Raw genomic sequence first — 18,698 nt, forward strand, 5'->3', positions numbered from 1 at the left:
CCCGGCAAAGCATCAATTTTAGATTAGCGTAGAATTATCTGGCCTCAGGACACCTGCCACCTGCTGGTGGAAACAGGCAAGAAGCGGCAGGAGCAGGTGCACGTGGGCGTGGGAGGCGCCTGCTTGCAAGGCCCGGGGCCTCTCGGAGCCCGCTGCTGGCACCTGCGGCCCGGGCAAGTGTAAGTAAAATCTGGTTGCACGTGGTTCAAATTCGTCATTAACTCCATGGAAAGGGCGTCTTCTGAACACGTGCCTCATCATTCCCTGCCAGTTGCCCAAGCCACAGGCTTTACCTGAAGGCTCACACAACGATGAAAACCAGTGACTGCAAGGCTGCTGGGCAGGTAACCCCCGCGTGCTTTTCTGAACCAGGCGTGGAATTGTTTGCTCGAAATCATTTTTGGGTGATTCTTTGGGAGGAGGGCTGGGATATTAGCTTTTGTTTCCCGAGGTTGCTGCTCTGCTTACCTTTAAACATTTCTTGATGGTCATTTGCTGTGGATGGGGGAAGTTAGGTGCAAATACTACTTAGGATTGTATTCGAATGAAATGCAACTGTTCTGGTAGGCCCTGCTAGGGATGTGGGGCATTACTAGAAGGGTTCTCCTGAGACTGTAACAGGGTGCTCTACCCTGGTCTTTGGGGCTGGTTTCCTTATTTCCTGGTTCTCTGGTAGTTGTCGGCTGTGCTTGATGGAATAGTGACTTCTTTTTTTAAAAAAAGATTTATTTATTTATGCATACAAGAGCTGGGGTACAGGCCAGAGATGCGGGGGTGAGAGAATTCACCAGAGACAGAGTGGGGAGCAGAACAGGCAGACGGACTGAAATCCACTGCTGAGGGGAGCAGCGGGCGAGACAGGAGAGGTTTGCTGTGTCATGTGGGTTGCTCCCTGGCGGGTTGGAATTGAACTCGTGCTGCAGAGGCTGCGGGCCACCTCATAGTGGGTGCTAACCCCTTGCGCCACCAGGGAGGCCCAGAATAGTGACTTCTTGGTAATTAAATGCTGAGATATTTTTTAATGTGCTGTTTCCTCATGTAGTGGGTTCCCCTTTACTCATCAATGTCCTTTTGTTATGAATTTAACCATATCATCTCTCACCCTTGCTTGTCTATAATCTTCATACTTCAGTCTAACACGCACAGCAGTTTCTCTCTTTTTGGCTTTGTTAGTTGCTGATAGGAAGTACCTTGGCATGTTCCTGACCTTCAAAGTGCAGCTCAGGTGACTCGTTAAGGTGTGGCAGAGTTGGTATCTGTTTGCATCTGTCAAGGAGTCATTTCTTTGTAAACATTTCTCTTCCTTTTGCAACAGGGCGGTCCCCAAGAAAAGGGGAGGTTCCAGGTTTCCTGCCCCACACAAAAGGAGGGTGTTGTTGAGCAGAGAGAAGAAGCTGCAGAGGAGACGGAGGAAGGAAGGAGCAGGATGGAGCCAGAAGGAGACCTGGAGGAGGTGCATGGAGCCTAGGGACACGTGAAGAAACTGTGCTTGCCTTTTGGTCGTGGACGGGGTGACACAGATGTGGGTGAGACCCGTGGGGAGGTGACTGTGGCGGTTTATGTCTTGCTTTTGATTTTGCTCTTTTCCCTCCAGACTCGTCTGGTTGTTTCTGACCCTTTTCTGTGGGTCCCCACTGGAATGTGCTTTAGACTTGGGGCAGGCTTTGGGGCCTTGCTCTGGGCTGATCCCATTTGGATGGAGTTTTACCCACGAGGGGACAGGGAACTTTGGGTGCTTCATTTAGAAACTAGACTCTTTGCCTTTCCTGTATTGTTTCTTAAATGTATTAAAGTTCCTTCCCATTAAAGTCTCATGTTTTGTGTTGATGCAGCGGATGGCAGAACCCATTTAGAGTAAGTAGGTAGGTTTGCAGGGTCTGGGCTGCCCCTCTCCCTGCCCTGTAACACTTTGAGAAGTTTTTTTTTTTTTCTTTTTTTCTTTTTTAAAGATATTTATTTATTTATTTATACGAGCACTGGGTACAGTCAGAAGTACAGGAGGGTGAGAGAATTCACCAGAGCCAGAGCAGGGAACAGAAAAGGCAGACTGACAAAATATACTGCTGAGGGAAGCAGCAGGTGAGACAGGAGAGGTCTGCTGCACAGTGTGGGTACCTCGCTGGCCTGGCATCCAACTCATGCCGCAGAGGCTGCTGATAGCTTCACAGTGCTGAGACTTAACACCTTGCGCTACCAGGGAAGCCCCACATAAGTTGCTATTTATATGAAACTATCAATAAATTTTCAAAAGTAAATAATAGTTATTTTGAGTTAAAAGTGCAGTGAATATTTATTTAAAGCATATTTATTAAACTACCACTAATGCCAGCCACTATCGTATATGCTTCAGCAAGAAGGTTCATTTAAACAGATCCAAAATTCCAATTAGTCTAACATCTATCCACCAGAAGATAAAGGTCATTAAATTGCATCTGATATGAGGTTTTGTTAGAAAAGTAGGTGATTTTCAGCTAAGGGGAATCAGGTCAGCTTTATTAAAGGTCGTTCTAGAGCCTGAGTGCCCCCATCAGGTCATGCTGATTCAATTACATTCCAGATGGCGGTCAGGCTTGGGAGATCCTGTATATACAATAACTGAACATGTTTCTATGCCTTCACGATGTCAGATGCAAAGTCCTTCTGCATATCCAGGTGTCAAGATGAGGAGACCAAGGGAGAACACTGTGCTTGGTTATTTATTTTTAAAGATTTATTTATTTATGCATACAAGAACTGGGGTACAGGCCAGGGGTGTGTGGGGGGGTGAGGGGATTCACCAGAGACAGAGTGGGGAGCAGAACAGGCGAATCTACTGAAATGCACTGCTGAGGGGAGCAGAGGGCGAGACAGGAGAGGTCTGCTGTGCCATGTGGGCATCTCCCTGGCCTGGGATCGAACTCGTGCTGTAGAGGCTGTGGATAGCTTCATAGTGCTGTGCTTCACCCCTTGCACCACTAGGGAGTCCCAGTACGTGGTTATTTTTTAATAATTTTTGGAATGTGGTATGATCCTGTACAAATCAATGGTGACCTTAAGGAATTATTTTATTGTTTTGATGGTCCCAAGGCATTTTGGGGAAGGTTGAGGATGCACTTTTGGTAGGGGTTGGGAAGCTATTTATCTCATAATTGGGATGGTCTTTTCATGCAGTTTAGATTACAGCAAACTTTCATAGACGATACCACATTCTTGAAGAAATTCCAGGTCAAAAGAAGTTAGTGAAGATCAAGGCGCATAGTAAGAAGAGAGAGCACTGATTGCCCAGCTTCCATTTTGAAGCTTTTATGACTGAAGGAGCCGGTGAGATGGGGCACAATGAAGAGATGCAGGAATTAAAGAGAAAGGGTGAAGGAAAAAATGGTGCCAAACATATGGCAGAATCTACAAACGTTAGAAAGCCATCTAGTATAAAATTTCATTTATACTAGAGGAACATGATGGATGATCACTGAGATGCATTGTAGAGGCCATCCAAACATACTCCTTTACTTGCTTTTTATTTTTATTAAATATTTATTTATGCATATAAGAACTGGGGTATAGGCCAGGGTTGTGGGGGGTGGTGATGAGAGGATTCACCAGAGACAGAGTGGGGAGCAGAACAGATAGACCGACTGAAATACACTGCTAAGGGGAGCAGCGGGAGAGACAGGAGAGGTCTGTTGCGCCATGTGGGTAGCTCCCTGGCCTGGGATTGAACTTGTGCTGCAGAGGCTGAGGACAACTTCATAGGTTGCATCTCAACCCCTTGTGCCACCAGAGAGGCCCCTTTACTTGCTTTTCAGTCCAGAGGTAGCCTTTTTCCAGTTTCTGATATTGTTGAATGTAAGATTAAGGTCAGTTTAAGACTTTGACTTCATTTATCCGTGGTAGCAAATGACTAATTAGTCAGCAACTACAAAGTACTAAGAGAACAGAATAATTTCATATTAAGCAATGGAAAAAAAATAATTTGCATCACATGCAGCCCCGAAATGCTGTGACTGCATCCTTCATTATCCTACAGATTGCATTCCCACCTGGGAATGCTGGTTAACCATCTGCACAGTTCCTTAAACACAGAGGCTGATTAATAATTACCTGCTTGATTGCCTGAATTATTCATATATTTGCTCAATAAACACTGACCAGGTACTCAGGGTCCTGTGCACTGGGACACACGATGTCTCCTGAGGAGCCAGTATTCCAAGTGGAAGGTGTTAGTTGAGAAAACAAGTAACCAAAATACACACTTGTGTAAATAGGTATTGCTAAGTAGGAAAGTGAAAAAATAAAAGTGGGCAAGGTTCAGAGCTAAAATGGGAGGAGAGGATTTTCTTTCAGAGAAGGTTACAGAAGCTCAGCTTTCTGCTGTTGCAGAAAGTGTGATGGGGAGTCACTGGTGCGTCTTGGGCAGGGGTGTGGCATTTATGGCTTCTGTTTGATCAGGATCATCCCAGCTGTTGTAGGGATGGATTTGGTATAAGAATTAAGTGACAGGAGCTATTTTGAGTCCTGGTGACCATGATAATGGCTTGAATTGGGATGGCGGCGAAATGTCATAGTGAAATGCATAGTATATTTTGAAAGGACATCTGAATGAATGTTTGGATACTCTGAAAAAAAAAAAAAAAGTCGAGGATGACTCCAAGAATTTTGCCATCAGCTACTGGTAAATGAACAATGGGTTTACTTGAATAATGAAGATTGGCAAAGGAACAAATGGAAGGTGGTGCTTGCTTTTGGCCCGTGTGGTTTGCATTGACTCCTAGGTCCCAAGTCTTTTGACGGAAGTTGGCTTCGCACAGCAGTCATGTAGACAGTTTAACAGATGAGGTTAGAACAATTCAACGAAGAAGCTAGAATAAGAGATACAGATTGTGGACTTGTCTACACACAACACTGTGTTGTAATCTGCTGACGCTGTCTCAGTTCTGATGTACAACAGCCACGCTCTGCCTCCAATACTTGCAATAAACAGATTGTACTTCATTATCCTTTAAAAATCACCCTCCCACCTGCACAAGGTAACCTTAGTGTTCAGAACATAGAGTACTTAATTTCTATTCTCTCCGAGAGTGAAAGACAACTGAAAATTCTGAGTATTGCATTTCATGACCACAGAGACAAACTAGTACACCACAGAGGTGTCAACTGAACAATTCTGGAACATCACTAATAGTTAAACGTAAAACAACTGGAAAAGATCTTTCAAGAGCTCTCTAGGCTGTTAGTTGGAGGTGTGTTAAGGTCTTGGCACCTAATGTAGCTTCCAAGCCATTCTCAAATCACTCTGACCTAGTGCCACCTACGTTTTTTTCTATCTAGAAATCTCAGGAGACTTCAGGACACAGCTCCGGGATGTCGCCAGGGAAGTTCTAGGTGAATTTCCTACAGATACCCATTAAGAACTTTCTCCATATACTTACCCAAGGCCCTCCCTCCTATTCCTCCATCCTTGGAGTCAACTCAGGAAATCTCAGGTATTTAAAAGGCATCTATGATTACAATTTCTTTTGGTAAAGGGTTCATTTCACTCTCTGTGTGTATGGGGGCAGGTAAGGGGTGAAGAAGGACATGACAATGGAGATCTTTCAAGCATTCATATTATTTATATATTTTTTTAATTGTCACTGTTGAAACAGGTTGGATGTGTCTGAGTATTTGTTCAAATGGATAGAATTGCTCCCCGCCCCCACCACCTTCATTTTTTAGTTGGTGGATGCCCAGCAGCCTATGACGGTTGTCAGCGGCTCCTGGTGCCCTGCAGCTGTTCTTTATCTGATGTCTGGAGCTCTATCACCTCTTCCATTTGGGTGCCAGCAACTGAGAGCGGCTCCTCCTTTCTGGCTCTCTATATTTACAGCAGAGGATGCAGTCAGAGCTACACAGGCATTTCCTCTGGATCCACTGAAGACTCACAAGTGAACTAGAGATCACCAAGGACTTCCCCTTTGCAGGGAGAGGGCAGCTTTGGAGGTCAGAGAAGCTGGGAATCATCCTTTTAGTGGTTACTCACCATATCAAGGAAAGTTAATTTTCACTGACCAGAGTTTTATTTCCAAAACAGTGAACTGGAAGGACACCTCTAGCAACGGTGGCCTCTTGCGCCGTGTGACTTTGCTGTCTGAGTCATTCTGCTGTTGAGACCCACAGCTTTATGTTGTCCTTCAAATAATAATGTACTAATCACACTTGCTAAAAACTGAACCAGCCATGCATTGAATTATTTGGGAGATTTTTTAAAGACCTCATTCAAGAATTCAGAATCAAGGTTTAGGATTATTTTAAGACCGGCACTATACAGACTTGTGCAATGTCATTTTGACAGGTGAAGACAAAATGAAAGCATATCTACAAAAGCATTTCTTCAATGTGATAAGTTCCTAAGGTATTCAGGGATTATTATTTAAAAAATGTGCTCGCTGCCTGCCAATCTGCTTCCAAAAATAAGCTAGTCTGAGGGGGCTAAGTGGTAGAGGACATTCCTGGGAACTAGTTCATCCACAGCCATTTGTGACAAAGCATTCTTGAATTCTTTTTTACTACCTTCTTTCGCTGCTTCGCGACCAAACCAATTTCTGTGAAAAGAACTGGGACATTAAGAAAAAAAAAAAAATCTAATATGTAACTTGCTGCCAAATGGATAGTGGAAAAATTAACTTAAGCCGGTAGTTTATCTAATCCATTTCATTTATTAATGGGAGTCAGTGCCACCAAATATACCTTGTACTGTAATACTTTTAGGAGGCAGGAGAGAGGAGTGGAAAAAAATTATTTCGTGTTTGAGTGGGAAAATCTGGGAGCTTAAATGTTCTCTGTGAACAAACAGTGCTGTGACCTTGAGCAAGTTACTTTGCCTTTCTGATCCTGGGTCCTCCACTATGAAACGCAGCCCCCAAGTCGCTGTCCTGAGAGCTAGTCAGGTGCTTCAAAGACCTTCAAGTGTTACTCTAGTGAAAATCACGATTTGGTCAGACAGTGCCTTGTAGCCATCCAACGCTTTGCGCTTTCACACTGTACGCATTTGGGGAGTACTGCCGTCTAGTTCCCTGCAGGTTAGGTAGTTTATTTTCAGAAAAGAACTGAGGGAATTGTTGCTCTGCCAGAAGATGAGTCACAGAGAGGTTCTTCGGAGTGGAGTTATACAGAAACGGACTTGGGGTGCGTAAAACCGAGATCCGAGGCTGCAGACACTTTTCAGGGCGCAGAGGGGTCACCTGAGTCCCTGAGCACGGCACAGATGAAAGTGACCGCCCGCCGCAGAACGTGGCACTAGGATTCCAGGGGTAGAAGCACTTCAGGGAACGACCTGAGACATTCAGAATGTCACCGAGATATTTACAAATAAACCGGGATACTCACTGCAGGAGGGAGGGAGCCAGAAGGACGAATGGCGGATTCAGGGGCGAGACGCACAGAGGGAGGACAGGGGTTCCCGAGACTTTGTGTTCAGGGCTCTGGTGGATCAGAGAGTGCCCTTGAGCGACAGGGTCAGCGGGTGGGGACCCACGGCCCGGCAGCGGCGGTTACAGTCTCCGGGGCGCGCGCCCCTGCCCCGCGGGCTCAGCGCGCCCTCGCGGGCGCCCGGCCCCACCCCGCCCGGAGCCGCAGCGCCCCACCTGCCCTCGGGGTAACGGTTTCCCGGCGCGCGGACTCCGACCCGCCCCCCGGCCCCCTCCCGCCCCCGCGCCGGAGCCGCAGTGCGCGCCGCTCGGAGAGGGGTAGTCCGCCCCGGAACCGACGTGCGCGGCCCTGGGGCGGGGTCGGTGGAAGTGTCTCCAGGATTCCCCCACCCCGCCCCCAGCCCCCCAATTCCGGCCGGTCCTCGCTTTCCCGCACCCCGGCCTCGCCCCCGCCCCGCGCTGCGCCCCCTCCGCCCCTCCCCAGCCGCCCGCGCCCGGACCTCCGCCCGCGGCCCCCCCGCGCCGCCTCGCCTCGCCTCCCCGCCCGCCGCCCCCTCGCCTCCCCGCGGCGCGGCTCTCACGCGCAGCCGAGCTCCGCGCCGCCTCCATCAGAGCCGAGCCGGCGGCTCCGGGAGAAGCCGCCTCTGCGCCGCCGGGCCCTGCGCGCCCCTCCCGGCCCGCCCCCCGCCCGGCGCCCCGGCCCCTCCTGCCGCCCCCCGCGCCCCCTCCCCTCGCCTCTCCCTCGGCGCCGCGGAGCCCGCCCGCCAGCCGGGCCGGCCGGAGGCGGCGGCCGCGCCACCATGAGCCTGGAGGGCAGGCGGGGCCGCGGGGCGGGGACCGGGGCCGCCGGGCCGCCCGCGTCCCCTCCTGCGCCGCCGCCGGCGGAGCCGGGCTCGGCCCCGGCTGCCCAGCGCTACCCGCCGGCGCTGCCCGCGCCGCCCGAGTGCCCCGAGCGCGCCGCGGGGCTGCGCGACCCGCCGGCGGAGCTGCCCCCGCGGCGCAGGGGCGCGGACGCGCTGCCCCCGCCGCCGCCGCCGGGGCGGCCCTCCGGGCAGGAGGTGGCGGCGGCCGGCGACTGCGGGGAGGGTCCGCGGCGCCCCCCCGAGGCGGCAGCCCTGGAGGCGGCGGCGCGGAAGGGCGGCCCCGGGGAGCCCGAGGCCGGCGCGGGCCGGGAGGGAGAGCGGCGGGGCGCGGGCGACCAGCCGGAGACGCGCTCGGTGTGCAGCAGCCGCAGCAGCAGCAGCGGCGGCGGCGACCAGCGCGCCGGGCACCCGCACCAGCACCACCAGCCCATCTGCAAGATCTGCTTCCAGGGCGCCGAGCAGGTGAGGCCGCGGGGGCGCGGGCGGGCGCGGGGCGCGGAGCCGGTTCAGCACCACGGACAGCGCCCGCCCGCCCGGCGCGCTCCAGCCCGGGCCCCGGCGCCCCACGCCAGGGCTGCGGGGTGCGCCTCTCGCCCTGCCCGAGAAGGCGGCTCCCCGCGGCCCGGGGGCGAGTGCGGAGGGCGATTTGTGCCACACCTTCCCCCTTACCTGGTTTTGCTCTTCCACATTCCTCAGGTGCTTTCAGGATAACGCCCTGAGTATCACTTGCGTGTGGATTTCTCGGTGGATTTTGGTTTATGATTACAAGAATATCTACGTTCCTTTTTGTGCAAATGTATTCCCAGACTAGAGAGTCCTAGGCTGCAAACGGGGGGAGGTTCTGTTCAGACCAGTCAAGGCACGGTGGTTTTTTGCTTCTTGCAGTTTCTGGTGACTTAGCTCCTTGAGGTGAAAAGGGTGTTGCGGGTTTTTGCCAGAGAAGTAGGGATGTGCTTTGGCATTGGGAAAGAAAGTCTGTATAGTCAGCAGTGTACTTTGTTTTGTTGGAAATCCAAGTCTAAAATCATGAACTCCATGAGAAGTGCATACAAACTTACATGCAAGGAACCCTGCAGACAGTAGGATAATCTGTTTCTCACGAAATGTGTGGTCTGAGGCGACATTAGGTTTAATATTTTTGAAAGAAAGGAAATTGCATAGGAATATGCAGGCTTTCAGGAGTACAGCGCCCTAAGTCAATATTTATGATGCTAATTTAGAAAAAATAAAAGCATAATGCTATTATTGCAAGCTACTTTCTGGGATGCCACGCGATTCTTCTTCAGCAATGATTAAGAATAACTGCAGGGGAAATGCATCTGACCATCCACTTAAAAGTTATTAAAGAGATTTAATAGTACAGCTTCCCCCCCAGGGTATTGGGAGCTATATCGTGCAGACATTTTGTATGTTGGTAGGACATTTATGTCATAACTCTAAGCAACGTCTTTGAAATAGTTTAAAGACTTTCGTTGTGTTCCCATCAGAGGTATAAACATTAATTTCATTTTCTAGGATAGCGTTAATGCTTGTATACTTCTGGGTAGACGGCTCTGAAAGAAAATAAAGCCAATGTTAGATTTTTTAAAATAGGCACACAAACATAACCATTCATCCTGAGCTGTTTTCTTTTCAGGGGGAGCTGTTAAATCCTTGCCGATGTGATGGGTCCGTTCGGTACACACATCAGCTGTGTCTGCTAAAGTGGATCAGTGAGAGGGGTTCCTGGACCTGCGAGCTCTGCTGTTACAGATACCATGTGATAGCCATTAAAATGAAACAACCTTGTCAGGTAAACTCTTGTGACCTTTTTCCCTGAAATAATTTTGCTTAATATGAGTGCACCTGAGTTTAGTTATTACTAAGGATATTTACTTGTGCTACTTTAAAACATGTTTTGCAAATCACAAACAAACCAAGATTTAGAATTTGTAGATTTTTACATGGTTTTTATGTACTTTGAGAAAACTGTGACACTTTTTTTATCTGAGAAACTCAAAAGACACTTTATTAAAATTGTTTATTAATTTGTTAATTGGGGAAACTATACTCATCTTTGTTTGTAAAAGGGCAATCTGGTAAATGTTTTGTGCTCCAGTGAAATCAACTTTATTAATTAGGAATGTGATGCTATTTTAGTATTTTGTTAATTTAAGCACTGAAGCCCTGAGTGGGCTCTATTTCTGGAAAATAGATTCTAGTAAAGCAAAACTTTGCTAGTCTGTAAACTTTGTTTGAACCTCTGAGTTCTAATCTGGACCCTTTTCACTTACACAGGTTTTCTTTTTCATGAGGTTTTTCGAATGTGGTTAAATTTTGACTACTCTCTATTTTCCTGTTTCACTACATAGTGAATGCAGAAGTAGTGTCAACAGTTAATATCAATAATAGTACTGAAATTATATATATATACTTGCACTTTTACATATAATCACATAATATAATCCCAATAAATCTACAAATATCCTTGAAAAACAGAATTTTTCCCCATGGTGGATCTGACTCTGGTTCTATAAACACACTGGTGGAATGTAAAATATAAAATATTAAGAATGACATCTTAAACCAAAGCAAAATAGTGTGTAATTGAGGCGCTCTGGTAGTGAGATGGAGAGGAAGTTGAGCAGACATGGAAGTGTAGGGTTCAGGATGAAGAGGCAAAGGCAGTAATGGGAGGAAAATGAGAAGGGAATTGAAAAATCAGGAGGGGCAGAAAATAATAAAATCTAGTGTTTCCAGTTTCCAGTTTCCATTTAGACTACCAGGTTTAGTTTGCACTGAGGAGTATGAAATAGGTAAAATGTTAGTCTTTGGAGAGGGAACCTGGAAACTGAATCACTATTACTTTAAATTTCAGAGTTTTTAACTTGTGTATCCCTTACCTAGTTTGCTATTAACTTGCATCCCTGATAGTCATTTAATGCATGATGAGCAAGCAAAAAATAAAAATGGGAATTTTCTCAAGCTGACCTGAGACTTAAAAATAATTGGGAAAGAAGAATAACTAAGGAGGAGGAGAGCTGGATCCTTGCTGACGAGAGGCGCAAAACGGATACATTGCCCCCGAATCTCTAACTGATGAAACTACTTAGGTGTCAGTTTATGGATCCATCATACTTGTCTTGAAAACAGAGGAAACCATGTCCTCAAGCCAGGACATAAATAGCATCATTGTAATACTGTAATTTTATGACTGGAAATATGTGGAGGTGAGAAATGGGGAACTTTGGGGCACTGGAGTAAAAAGCCCCACGAGTTGCTGTGTGGTCAGATGTATTAATTAATTTAGGGTCGTTAACTTTGAAGTAAATAGCAACAGGTCCTTGATATAATTTTAAAACTGAGGAGAGACAAGGAACTATTTTGTCATTTCAGTCCTATAACAAAATTAATTGATGAAACCGTGTTTTGCTTCATTGGAAAATTTTTTTCACTAGTTATTTTAACAAAAGCAGTTCTCCAGACTGTCTGTGATATGACCGAACAATCCCAATGAAACAAGCAAAAAAAAAAAAAAAAAAAAAACAGCCAGAATCTAACTCCCCAGTATCACTACTATATTTAGGTTTAATTTTATGACGTCTTCAAATACTGGCATGATTTAAAACTTGATTTGTATGTTGCGGTGAAGTACAAAATAATATTTAGAAACAAGGTTGCTATGAGTGTGATGATGATAGCTCAGATGATGCCTAAGAAAGTCATTTCCCAGGACTATATTATGTACATAGAAAACTCAGCAGTCTTAATGAAGTCAAGTATCAGGTTCCCAAGGTATGAGTTCTTTATTCCAGATAAAGTCTGACAAATTTTCTGACATTTCTGTTACGAACGACTGGCTAAGAGAGCACTAAAGTCAGAGATACTCTGACTTCTGGTTTTCCCTTGTGGTGTGAGGTCAGGTGGAGATGGCATTTATCACATTCATGTTTATATGGGTGGCAGAGATCTATTTCCTCGTGGTGCAGAAGCAAATAGGAGGCCTGTTTGGCCCCGTCCTACACTTTTCATCTTCCTCTGCCCTCTGTGTGGAGCCCTCCCATAATCGAGCGGGTAGATCCTCAGATGTGGAACACAATAGCAAATAAATAATAATATTAAGAGAGAACATTTACCGAATACTTACTCTGTGCCAGGCACTGTTCTAATTGCTTTACAGATACTGATACTGATACTTAATCTTCATAACAAACTTAAGAGGTAGAGGATTTTGTAATCTATTTTATGCAAGAGAAAATTGAAGCATAGAAAAGTTAAGTAAGTTTTTTTCTAAAGATTTATTTATACATACAAGAGCTGGGGTGTAGGCCAGAGGTGTGGGGGATGAGAAGGTTCACCAGAGACAGAGTGGGGAGCAGAACAGGCAGATTGACTGAAATACGCTGCTGAGGGGAGCAGCGGGAGACAGAAGAGGTCTACTGTGCTATGTGGGTCAGCTCCATGGCCGGGCATCGAACTTGTGCTACAGTGGCTGTGGGTAGGCTGTGGATAGCTTCATAGTGCTGAGACTTAACCTCTTGTGCCACCAGGGAGGCCCAAGTTAAGTAACTTCTACTAGGTACATACCTAGTAAAAGACAAAGCTGAGTTTCAAACTTGGTCAGTCTGTCTCTGAGGTCCATGGGCTTGGCCTCCATGCCCTTTGTTGGATGGTCTTCTTGACTCCTTGGCGGCCACTCTGACGTGTTTGGGACAGAATGTCCTGATCTGGGTTGTGCTTCCACATGAGTGGAAACAGAGTCAAGCAGGACCTGGTTCAGCCTGAGTCTCTAAGATGGTCTAGAAAAACTTTGACTATGTTGCTGCATCACAAACCACCTCAAATACATAGCTGTTAAAATAGTTACTATTTATTATCTCTGAGGAGTTTGGGGTGAGTGAGGTTGGCCGGGAGGTTCTTTCCTATCTTGGGTATGAGTCTTGGGTACGAGTCTGGAGACGTAGGCATCTGGTGGAGGTCCACTAGATGGGCACCCCATGGTACACTCAATGACCTGGTTCTTGGTGCTGACTGGTTGTTAGCTGTTGGCTGGTGCCTCAGTTTTCTTTCCCTGTGACTTGAGTTTCTCATAATCCAACCCTTTGTATTCGAAGAGTATGAAAGTGGAAGTTAATGGAACTCTTAAGGCCCAGCCATGGACGTAACAGAGTTTCTTGTCTGTTGCATTCTCTCTTTTGTTTTTTTTAAGATTTCTTTTTATTTATTTATGCATGCAAGAACTGGAGTGTAGAGCTGAGACTTTAACCCCTGCACCAGGAGGCAGGTCCTGTTGCAGTCTCTTGATTAAAGCCAATCACAGGACTAACCACCAAGGTTCAAGAAAAGGGAAAGTAGGCTCCATCTGTGGGTGTCTGCTCACCGTTAATTTTTTTAAATTTTATATATTTTTTACATCATTTTTCATTTTTGCACAATGTATGCATTTTCATCTTGGTTATAGATCTCCATACAATTCCCACCCTCCCCTTGTTTTGATCCTACTCACTCCACTGTCCCCCCCACGCTCCGCCGTAGTGTGTCTCTGGTTTATAGTTGCTTGTTGATTTTGAATTTTACTACTTTATTATAATTAGTCATTTTCCTGGTCCCTTATTTAGGTTTTCTAGATTCCTGCTATGAGTGAGACCATCCGGTATTTTTCTTTTTCTTTCTGGCTTATTTTGCTGCGCATGATCCCTTCCACCTCCATCCATGTTGCTGCAAATGGCATGAATTTATCTTTTTTGATTGCTGAGTAATATTCCATGGTATATATGAACCACATCTTCTTGATCCAGTCATCTATTTTTGCTGCCACCATTTAAATGTAGTGGACATTTTTTTAATCCGCTATAACAGATCATTTTTGAAATGATTCTATCAACCCACCCTGGTCTCTTCAGTTGTCCTCATCAGGTCCAGGTTGGTCAACAGGCACCACCATAACTTCCCTTCCTGGGTTCAGAAACAAAGCAGGTTGAAAAACTGCATGGGAGGTGAACTCCATTAGTGGTGCTTAATGAGTATCCTCAAGCACTTCCAGAGTGATTATTACCACAGTGTACATCTTGGTGCTCGGAGGGGCATGGCAGCGGAGACCGGAAAGGAACAGGTATTCAGAAGCAGGTGTGTGTGTGTGTGTGTGTGTGTGTGTGTGTGTGTGTACAGAGAGACAGAGACAGAGAGAAATGTTAAGATCAAAAACCGTAGTTTTAATTGTTTTTAACATCGAGATTAGAATTTTGATTTAAACCTGCCCATTTAATTGAATTTTAGTGCTTCTCAGCAATATGTCCCAATAAAAACCTGATGTATCTTCTACAAGATATTTAAACCTTATTTGCTGTATCATTAGCAATAGGAGTCAATTAAGACATGCGAGATAATTAACATGCATTTACCTTCCTACTCACTTACAGAATCCATTTTATTGATTAGCATATTCAAAGATGATGAAGTAATGATACTTTAAGAGTAAAAGTAATTCTTTTTGAATCTCATAGTATGGTATAAAATTAGTGGAATCTAAAAACATGTCTGATTACATTTATTTTGAGATATTGGTGAGTTTATAAACTAATTCTTCTACATTCAAGTTTATGAATGCTTGTAGTACTTTTTCAAGTAAGATAGACACTTCAAGGTAAAGTATTGTTTGGGAAACTTTGAACTTGTTATCAGAGTTGAACTGCAATGCCCATACATAGAAAAATATAGTGTAAATGGAAAATAATAGCTTTATTATACCCTGGACAAGTTAATTTTTTTTGTGTCTCAGTCAAGTCATCCTTAAAAGATAATAATGGCATCTATTTTAAACATTATTTTTAGGATTAAGTGTATATATTTACAGACATAGTGCATTTCCATATGTAATATGCATGCAGAGTGCTTAGTGCCAGCCCACAGGAGGTGTATTTAATGTTGGCTCTGATAATTTTTGTTCAGTCAGCAAGCACTGGAGACCCTCAGTGGCTCACAGCAGCAGTGCTCACAGACCCTGGTTGTTTCCTTCAGCCCCTGCTCGCCAAAGTGAGGTGGATGACTCCTCTCCCCACATCATTCTTTATCTCTGGGCTTTGCTCCCAGCTTTTTCTGGGTGAGCCCTTGTCACTTTCTGATCAGATTTGTTATTGTAAATAACAGAGGCATCAGCATTTGGAAAATAAGGTGTAATGAGATAGAATAATCCCTGCATGTGGGAGCATTTTAATCTACCGTTTCCCGCCCCCCCCCCACCCCTTCATTGGATGTCACCTTCGGTTCCTGAGATGTTCCTGCAGGGAGCTGAGCTCAGGCCAGCACGACCCAGTGCCACCAGGCAGCTCTTCTTTGTGGTGCTTTGGAAAGTTCTCTGTGGGTATGTGTGATTGGAGACCAGAGAAGCCCCAGAAATCCGTGGGGATCCATCCCAAAGGGGCACAAGCTGAACAGCCATAGGAAAGAATGGTGGCCATCAGCTTTCCTTTCCCTTTTTTAGGTAGAGCCCAGCAGAAAGGACTTCCCCAGGGAGGGAATGAGGCTTGAATGTGGGCTTTTGCCATATGGGCAGATAGAGTCATAATCACCAGCCTCTACTGTTTGTGTGTTTTAAAGATTTATTTTTATTTATTTATGTATGGATACAAGAACTGGGGTGCAGGCCAGAGGTTCTGGAGGGTGAGAGGATTCACCAGAGACAGAGTGGGGAGCAGAACAGACAGACTTACTGAAGTACACTGCTGAGGGGAGCAGTGGGCGAGACAGGAGAGGTCTGCTGTGCCATGTGGGTAGCCCCCTGGCCGGGGATCGAACTCATGCTGCAATGGCTGATGATAGCGCTGAGACTACTGCCCCACCAGGGAGGCCCTAGCTTCTAGTATTTGTATTACCCTTCCGCTACTGCTTTGCTTTTAAACGCAGCAATGTGCTTTCAGCTACGTCTTTCTGTAGCAGTGGGAATGACTGGGGAGTCTCCCAGTGAGGAGAGTGACTGGAGAGTAGTTTTCCTTTTTATTCATATTCCTCCAACCTGGGGGTTCATCATGATAGGAATGAGAGAGAGGAAGTTGGCACCAGTTAGGTTCATCTTGACTGTCATTCTAAGATACGGCTCCTGAGCCTGTCTGCAAAGCATTTATACAACTTTAATTAACTTCCTGAGGACCCCGCAGTCATTATTTTCCTAAATGGGGCTCTGTCATGAAAAGGGTATTTCCACCTTCGGAAATGATGAAGTCATTCTCGTGACATAGCCATGCACTAGGAGAAGCTGGCCAATTATTACTGAAAATTGACGGTGATCTTGAAAATGTATTAAGACAACATCGGAGCATGAGCTTTATCTGCGCTGCACGCTGTCATTTGCACTTCTGGATTAGAGGTGTCTGCATGTGTGTGAGCCTCTTGACTTCCCTTTACTTTTTCTCTAACTGTTGCTCTTATTCACATTCTCTATGGGTTTATTAGCCACCGACAAGCTGAGGGTAAGCTTTTCATTACCGTGCCTGAATAATGGAGAAACACTGTTAAAATGCAGTATTCAAGTGCACATACTGGCATGTTTTATAGGTAATTAAATATGTCAAAATAAACAAGAACACATGAGGCAACAATTTGCCTTTGAATTTGTTTTTGTCTATTTGCTTACTAATTCTTCTTAAAACACATGCATCTTTGTTTTATTTCCCCGAACAGATTGATGAGTCTCTCCTGAGTGAAATATGTAAATCAAACTTAGTCTGCTGCGATAGTCATCTTACTGCACAGGCCACGTAACCAGTGGTTTTGCCATTTGGCTCAAAGCCAGGGGTTGTGAGATGAGGGCCCAAGAGGCGAGGCCACGCCGGGCACTGTGTGCTGGTGACTGCTGTAGCGCTCTCCAGAACTTTCTTCTTCACATGCATCTGCCTTTCTGCTTTCTAGATCTTCTAGTGTACTTAAGTGTAGCTAACTTTCCAAGTCTATTCCCTTTGGACGGCTTTGTCCTTTTGGCTCTCTTTGCTGCTCCACTCAGCTTCCAGTAGAGGAAAGACCCTCCTCTTTGGTGCAAGACTTACTGCTGAAGGCAAGTCAGGGGGCAAGGAAATTTGGCAGTGGCTGCCTAACAGAAGCTGATTATGGCTCTGAAATGCCTTCACTTGATAACACTTATCTTGTTAATGTTATTAATGTTCTTGAAACCAAAGATCAGGAAACCTTTCTGTAAAGGGCCAGATAGTAAACATTTTAGGCATTGAGGGTCATTACAGCTACTGTCCTGGCATGAAAGGATCCGCTGACACTGTGCCCCTGAATGAGTGTGGCTGAGTTCCAGGAAGACTTTACTTGTAGACACTGACATTTGAATTTCATATAATCTTAATGCATCAGGAAATACTGTACTTCAGTTGATATTTTTCTCCCCAACCATTTAAAATTTAAAAACTCATGGGCTACTCAAAAATAAGTGGTAAGCTGGATTTGGCTTGCCTGCATTTGGTGGTAGTTTGCCCACCCCTGATTTCAATAAGTGGAGTATTGATAGGGAAGGACTTAGGTGCTTTCTGACTTCTTAGAAAGGGAAATGGGTGTTTTTAATTTTTTTTTTTTTTGGTGGGACCCTCGCCGGCGGCTGGGGAACGAACCGGCACTGCAGAGGCTGCGGGCAGCCTCGCAGCCCAGCGCTCAACCACTGCACCACCAGGGGAGGCCCTGTTTTTAAATTTTTATCTATTTTTTGTAATATTGAATGAAATTATTTAAAAAATTTTTTAGAGATTTATTATTTTTATTTATTTATGCAAATAAGAACTGGCATGCAGGCCAGAGGTGTGGGGACGGGGGTTGAGAGGATTCACCAGAGACAGAGTGGGGAACAGAACAGGCAGATCGACTGAAATCCACTGCTGAGGGGAGCAGCGGGCAAGATAGGAGAGGTCTGATGCACCATGTGGGTAGCTCCCTGGCCAGGGATTGAACTTGTGCTGCAGTGGCTGCAGGTAGCTTCATGGTGCTGAGACTTAACCCCTTGTGCCACCAGGGAAGTCCATGGAATGCATTTTAGGGTAATTTTCAGGTTCATCCCTATAGCAAGTCCTCCCAGGCTACCCGCAGCTCAACAGTTATGCTGAGAATTTCTTCTTTTGAATATTTACAAGTGATACCGGTTTATTTTGTCTGGGTTTCCAAGCTGGCCTTCCAGGTGGGCATGCGTGACAATGAGTAGGACAGATTTTAGAACAAACCATGCAACACAGCTCAGCATAGCTTGAAATTCACTGCCCCCCCGCCCCGCCCCGCCATGGTCACTATGGATTCAGTGACTCCCTGAGGTGTGTAGGAGTAAGAGAATGAATGAAAACATGTTATAGTAACAGGGCAGACCACAGGGTCCTGTTCTGTGCAGTGAGAATCTGTCCTAAGAAATCAAGTCACGCTCACTGCTCACACGTTAGCCATCTACTGGCTATTAATTTCCAGCTTGTTCTTCAGTTGCTCTTATAGTAATCCT

The 18,698-nt window shown here is 45.9% G+C and overlaps 1 protein-coding gene across 1 annotated transcript in view; it reads left to right on the forward strand.

Moving 5' to 3' along the window:
• Positions 1-7,372: 7,372 nt before the first annotated feature.
• Positions 7,373-18,698, forward strand: part of MARCHF11 (membrane associated ring-CH-type finger 11) — a 94,761-nt gene continuing 83,435 nt past the window's right edge. The window contains exons 1-3 of the mRNA XM_037529372.2: positions 7,373-7,667; positions 8,247-8,710; positions 9,885-10,040. Coding sequence (XP_037385269.1) covers positions 7,373-7,667; positions 8,247-8,710; positions 9,885-10,040 — 915 coding nt within the window. The remainder of the gene's footprint in view (positions 7,668-8,246; positions 8,711-9,884; positions 10,041-18,698) is intronic.

The sequence above is a fragment of the Talpa occidentalis genome, unplaced genomic scaffold (assembly GCF_014898055.3).
Source record: "Talpa occidentalis isolate TD23 unplaced genomic scaffold, MPIMG_talOcc4v2.1 talOcc4.6, whole genome shotgun sequence".
NCBI classification, from domain to species: Eukaryota; Metazoa; Chordata; class Mammalia; order Eulipotyphla; family Talpidae; genus Talpa; species Talpa occidentalis.